The 6,762-nt window shown below is 26.7% G+C and overlaps 1 protein-coding gene across 1 annotated transcript in view; it reads left to right on the top strand.

Moving 5' to 3' along the window:
- LOC101508225 (probable trehalose-phosphate phosphatase 6) overlaps positions 1-2,319 on the top strand; it is a 2,803-nt gene extending 484 nt beyond the window's left edge. The window contains exons 2-9 of the mRNA XM_073363659.1: positions 1-81; positions 323-394; positions 617-742; positions 1,085-1,141; positions 1,312-1,416; positions 1,509-1,586; positions 1,676-1,816; positions 1,999-2,319. The exon at positions 1-81 is cut by the window's left edge and continues 66 nt beyond it. Coding sequence (XP_073219760.1) covers positions 1-81; positions 323-394; positions 617-742; positions 1,085-1,141; positions 1,312-1,416; positions 1,509-1,586; positions 1,676-1,816; positions 1,999-2,160 — 822 coding nt within the window. The 3' untranslated portion in view covers positions 2,161-2,319. The remainder of the gene's footprint in view (positions 82-322; positions 395-616; positions 743-1,084; positions 1,142-1,311; positions 1,417-1,508; positions 1,587-1,675; positions 1,817-1,998) is intronic.
- Positions 2,320-6,762: the final 4,443 nt, after the last annotated feature.

Below are 6,762 nucleotides of genomic sequence, written 5' to 3'. Positions count from 1 at the left end.
GAGATTGTTGTGTTCTTACATTATGATGGAACACTTTCTCAAATTGTAGATGACCCTGACAAAGCTTTCATGAGTGATGCTGTAAGTATTTTGCATACAACAATCAACACATCATATCAATATTACACCTTTAGAAAAAGTTTGAAATATAGATTTAGTAACGGAAAAGGATAAAATTTGTCGTCGTTAAAGATTATAAACGTCAAAAATTAATGAATAATTTTATTTTATTTTTTATTTTAAATACAGTCGTTATTTCAACTTTTTTTTTAAGATTAAATTATGTGATTTTGGTGAATGTGTTGTCAATTTCAAATTGCAGATGCGTGCAGCTGTATGTGAAATTGCTAATTATTTTCCTACTGCCATTGTTAGTGGAAGATGTAGGACTAAGGTAAAATTATTCACTCAACAAATAGTGAACTATGTAGTAAATGTTAGTAAATTGGTAAAATTAATCTTGCATTGTTTTATTTTTTTTATATAAATAAATGTTGGTAAATTAGGTGAATAAATTAGTTTTCAAGATTTGAATATTAAAATTCTTGATTTATATTTTTTTAATATATATATCGCCTTCTATTTACAATACCTTATTTTTTGCTTTGACATGTAGATATTTGATTTTGTCAAGTTGAAAAATGTGTATTATGCTGGAAGTCATGGAATGGACATATCAACCTCACTAGGGTCTTCCAAGTATCAAGATAAGAAGCATCAAACAAATGCTATGGATGAAAAGGTTTATATGAGAATTCACATTTTATTTTTTATTTTTCTATTTAGACAATTCTATTTGAGGTTGGCAAAACAATAAAGATAAAATATTTCTTTAATAGATTTAATTTTTACAAGACATTGAACTAAATACCTTGCACTATTAGAAATATTCACATATACGTACATATTATTATATCTACTTGTAATTCAAACTTATTATCCCCAATGGTTTCCATCAGTTGTGTTTAGGTAGTGTTCTCCAAAACTCACATTGATAAATTTGAAGTTGAATGGTAATTAATTAGATGATTCTTATAATAGTTTGACTTTGTCATTAACATCACATAATTTGTTTCCTTTGTAGGGTAATGAAATTGTTCTTTTTCATCCGGCAAAAGATTTTTTGCCAACAATCCAAGAGGTAATTATTTCTTTTCTACTTAAAATAAATAAACTACTTTTTGTAACTTAGATTGATTTTTATTCAATTTTCTTTTTATATATATATATATATATATATATATATATATATATATATATATATATATATATAAAAGATAATTTACTCATTGATTTATATGTTGCTTGCAGATAATTAAGATTTTAAAAGACAATACAAAAAAAATAAACAACTCTACAATTGAGGATAATATGTTTTGTGTCACGGTACACTACCGCCGTGTGAAAAATGAAGAGGTATATAAAAAAATTCATTCAAAATTGATTAAAACTAATTTAAAAGAAATAAGAGACTCTATGTTTATATAAATTGCTTCTAAAAATTATAGGATGTTGAAGTTCTCAAAGATATTGTTGAATCTATTATGAAAGCTTACCCTGATTTTCACATTTATGGAGGAAAAAAGGTATAATAACAATTATCTTAGTTTTATTGTTTCAAGAGAGTATAATAATTGTTGGATTCTTAAACTTAATATAATTTTTTTTTTATTAGATTATGGAGATACGCCCAAATGTAAAATGGAACAAAGGGCATGCTCTAATGTACTTGCTTGACACACTTGGATTTAACACCTTTGATGATGTCCTACCAATGTATATTGGGGATGATAGAACAGATGAAGATGCTTTCAAGGTATGGTTAGTAAAAATATATAAAACCTCATTTTGAAAAATAAATATTTTCTTAAAACTTCAATTAGTTAGAAAACTTGCTACATGGTAATACTTATTATAGCTTTTAATCTATTTATACATAACTAATACAAAAATTTCTACCAATACTATAAGGTTATAATGAGGATATAATTTTTGCAGGTTATAAGACAAATTGGAGGAGGCTTTCCCATTGTTGTTTCTTCAATTGCTAAGGAAACAAATGCTTCATATTCTCTACGTGACCCTGCTGATGTTATGACATTCTTGATACATTTAGCAAAATGGAAGAAGAATTTGTTACAAAAACCTAAACAAATTTGAAGAGAAAAAATGTGATGGGTTAATGAACTATAGGTTAGAGAGACATAGAGTTGATGACAAAACAAATTAACTAGAAAATAATTGTGTAAATATAAGTTGTACTTCAAATGTTTAGATTTTTATAAAGTTCAATTAATTGGAAAAATAAATAAATAAATTTAGATGATGGACATGATAATTCCCCATGAATGGAACATTTGAGCTATGGCTCATAAAAATCTATTATTAGTGCATTTCCATGACTCATATAGGATCATGTGTGGGATAATTCTTGACATCTACATCATTGTGTAACAAAAAGTCCATTAATAAGCCACTGCCTTATGCCTCTTTTTACTTGTCACATATCATCCTTTTTTGTTTGATGTTTAAGATATAGGATACATCAACTAAGATATTTGATGTTGTCTTCGTTTAACTATGTTTTCTTTAGGCTATTAATGTAATTACCACTTGATGGATAATTAGACTCATAAGAGAACATGATGACTATCTTTAGTAATTTTTTTATCCACAAAACCCGAATTTAAATATTTGATTAAGATATCTTAGTTTAATTCCATTAAATCTAAGATATTTGATGTTTAAGATAGAGATACATAGATTAAGATATCATCAATTTCTATATATTTAGATCAAATATTTCTATTTAATTTGTGGAAAATTGCACATTATATAGATTATATAGATAGTTATTAATTATCTTTAACTTATTTTTGAACAAATAAGAGTATAGTTGGATATTTTTTATGAGCAAAATGCATTGATAGAGGTGAAAGTGATACTCCAATCCATCTATAAGAAGAGTATTAACCACATTGGAAACAAACAAGGAGATTATAATCTCAATTAGGGAAGACAAAACCTGTTTTATAACCAAATTTATGAATAAACCAACACCATGAAAAGCTATAATTTTGTCAATAAGCTTTACTAACTTCAAAAAATTGAGTTATTAGTGGAGGGAAATGTATGATTTATATACCATGTCAACTTTCTATAGAAGTAACATATCTATCCCCTTTGAGAGAAACACCAAATAGAGAAGGGAAAATAAATATTAATTGCCTATCTCCCAACCATTTATGCCTCCAAAAATAGATGTTAGACATGTTTCCTAGTTTGCTAGAAATTTATTTAGGAAACCAAGATGCATATCCATTCACCATAAAACCAACCTACGAGATATCACGCCACCATATTGACTTCTTGATGTTCACTTTAAATTCATTCAAATCTATAATTTTGTTGGATAAATTAACATACTTGTAGGATAAAAGTTCATACCAAAATGACACTTGTGTTATGGATACAATACCATTTCTATTTACATAAAAGAACCATATGAAAAACTTTTTAACATTAGTAATGCTCAAACTACTTTCAACATTTTTTGTCTTTATTCCCATACTTTATGAGAAACTTTCAAAAGACCATTCATCCAAAGAGTGCTCCAAATCAAATACGTTTAACGGTAGAGTTCTTACGTTAAGTATTATAAAAAAAAGATGCATCTTTTTGGTATAAGTAATATCAATCAATCTTTATATGTTATCCTTCAATCATATAGTCTCATACCTACACGATGTCATGATGCCTCTCATTTTGATGTGAATCAGTTCATTCACATGTTTCTTTTTCTAGAAGTGTGTCAGGAGTCGTTTATTTAATGTGTTTTGTACACCGGAGTCACAATTCTAAAATAAAATGTGTTTATAATCCTCATCCCGATTTCTCAGTCGAAATTCACAACCCTTATTTCGCTGCTTGAGTTTGTTGGTTGTTGCCTACTATAGATATCTTCGAAATCAATATCGATGTTGTGACCTCTTCTAAAGGTAAGGAGGGCTTTAGTTGCATTATCAAAAATTCAAATGGTCTAGTGGCCGCAACTTTGTGGAAGAAGGATTGTTTGCTTGGCCCTTTGTATGTTAAGGAATATGTAGCTTGCTTCACTTTGCCAATGAAATTTGTTGTGAATGCATAGGTCTTCTAATTGTTTAGTTTAGGTCTAATCATAGGTTTTGATAATGTCTATCTAAGGTTATATTTAGAGTATTAGCCTTTGTTGATTTATATTCACCCCATTACTTGACTCAAGAAAAAAAAAAGTTTGACAAAATAAACATTTGTATGCATCTTAGTTAAGAGCATCGAAAGAACACTTTTGAAATAAAATGATTTGCATATTATAAGTTTTTTTTAATTAAAAATAATTTTTGTAAATGTTTGAATTGATTCTATGCATAATTGAATTGATTCAATAAAAATTAAAATTTGTTTTCTCAAGTTAGGGATATTTGTTGAATTGATTCAATGATTTATTGATCTAAATCATGTTTTAAATTTTTATCCTATTATTCATTTTAATCGATTCAATCTTTGTTTGAATTGATTCAATCTATTAAAAATATAGATTTTTAAGTGTTTTTTATGTGATATTTTCTCTCACATGTAAATACTCATTTTTTTAATTTTTCACAAACTCATAAAATAATGTTCATTGTCTCGTGCTCTCAAGTTAAACACTTTTTTTGAACTAAAGGGTGTGTGAATCTTTGTGAGTGATTTAGATAAAAAAAAGTTGAATTTTTTTGTCTTGAGTTAACAAACTTTTCTTTTAAGGTTTGATTTGAGATTTTAAGTGTCTAGAAAGAGGTTTTCTAGAGGTGTTTGAATCTTTTCATTGAAAGAGGGTTTTCTGGTTGAAAATTGCAAACTTTTCATTTTGGGTTGTCAAAATCAAGTGCTAGAAGTGAGTAATCCATAGAACAAGAGGTCTTGCTTTATTTGTAACATCTCCAAAAATCTTGTACCATTGGACAATAAAGTTAATGGAAGAAACTCTCATCCAAATTTAACGAGGATAAAATATACTCGAAATGAGAAAGAAAAAAGAACTTGTATTATAATCTAATATTATCTCTTTATTTTATCATTCTTTAATTTTCTGCATCATTAAAATGATAGATTGTGATGTTCATGATTCTGGATATGTTTGAATGTGTATAGATAAATTATGATTTTTGTGTTTTAAGAATTTGTGAAGTGTTTAAAAAAACATAATTTCATTCTCATAATCAATTCATATTCAAGATATCAATTCAATTGTTTCAAATTAGTTTTCTTGTTAAAGTGATTTGTTGATTTTTTTTTAAATCGTCATTTGAGAGTTAATTGATTCTGTATGTACTAAATTGTAGAGTTAATCAAATTATTTTTCAAATAAATTTTGTTCATAGCCTTGTATCTAAGTCGGTGTTTTGAAATTTGTACAAAAGTTTCTTGTAAAGTTCTCCACAAGTATGTGTAATCAATTTGATATTTTCAAAACCAAAATATATTTTTTCGCTAAAGGGGTTTGAAAATCTATTTATCCCACTTAGAATTTTAGGGTTGTAACGACTAACAGTTGTAGGAGTTGTACCCTATAATTTGATAGTGCGAGTATCATCTTAAGATTAGAGAAGAAGAAAAGTTATCATGGGTATCTGTTGAATATTCTCTAGGATTGTTGCTAGCTAGTCCCAAACTTAAAGTTTCTTTCTATTAGAGGTTGGGTAATATGTTAGTCTATACTTTCGCTAAATATGCCTTATGTAGTGTGGATAGATGATATCCCTCACATCTTAGACTTTTTTTTTTCATATGAAAGAATGGAATCACACTAAGAAAATAAATGAGAAAATGACTACAATTACTTTGAATCTAAGGTCCCTAAAAAAGGAAAAATAAAATTAACAACTTCAAAAAAAATCTAATTTTAAAAGCCACAACTATCCATCATATATGCGCAATAATTTGTTTCACATAGAATATGATAGATGAGACAACCAACCAATATAGTCAATATCTTCAACTGTTTGTATCTTTTAAACTTATACTCATTTGAGTCTTACTTGTTTGATTGTGTTTTACTTTTTAGTTTTTAAAAACTATTTTATAAATAAATTTTAAAAAATTGTTTTTAAAAAGAAAATTTAAAAAAAAATCTGTTTGGCAACTCCAATTTTTAAAACAGTTTTTGACTAGAGAGTTAAAAAAATTGAAAAATGAAAAGTAAAACACAATTTATCTGTTTTGCTTTTTTAGTTTCAAAAAGTATAATATTAAAAATAGTTTTACAAAACAGTTTTTAAAAACAAGTAATCCATCCAAACAAGTTTTTTAGTTTTTAAATTTTAAAATACTAAAATAGAGTTTTTGAAATCTAAATCAAACAAATCCTAATACTTTTTTTTATTTGAGATATTTTTTTAAGACACCGATAAATGTCTATCGTCGTCGTAAAACTATTTTACACAAAAAATTAATCATATCTAATTATGATGTAATTATATCTCAAATAATTACAAAAATTCAATAACATATCACAATTAATGCCTCCGATTAACTCTCAGTTAAAGTTAATTGACGTTTTTTTTTTAAGATAATTTAATTTTTGTGAATTATTTTAAGATAAACCGGAGTGAACCAAAAACGTGAAACCATTTCAACTAAACCGAAAGCAATCTCACTTTAAAACCAAATGAACCCAACCAAATGGACCCCACAACAAAAATATCTGATATGTTCGTAGTGTCTTAAACCCTAAAAAAACCT

The sequence above is a fragment of the Cicer arietinum genome, chromosome 7 (genome assembly GCF_000331145.2).
Source record: "Cicer arietinum cultivar CDC Frontier isolate Library 1 chromosome 7, Cicar.CDCFrontier_v2.0, whole genome shotgun sequence".
NCBI lineage: Eukaryota > Viridiplantae > Streptophyta > Magnoliopsida > Fabales > Fabaceae > Cicer > Cicer arietinum.
Note: the sequence above shows the minus strand (reverse complement) of the source record. Positions and strands in the feature narration are given on the sequence as shown.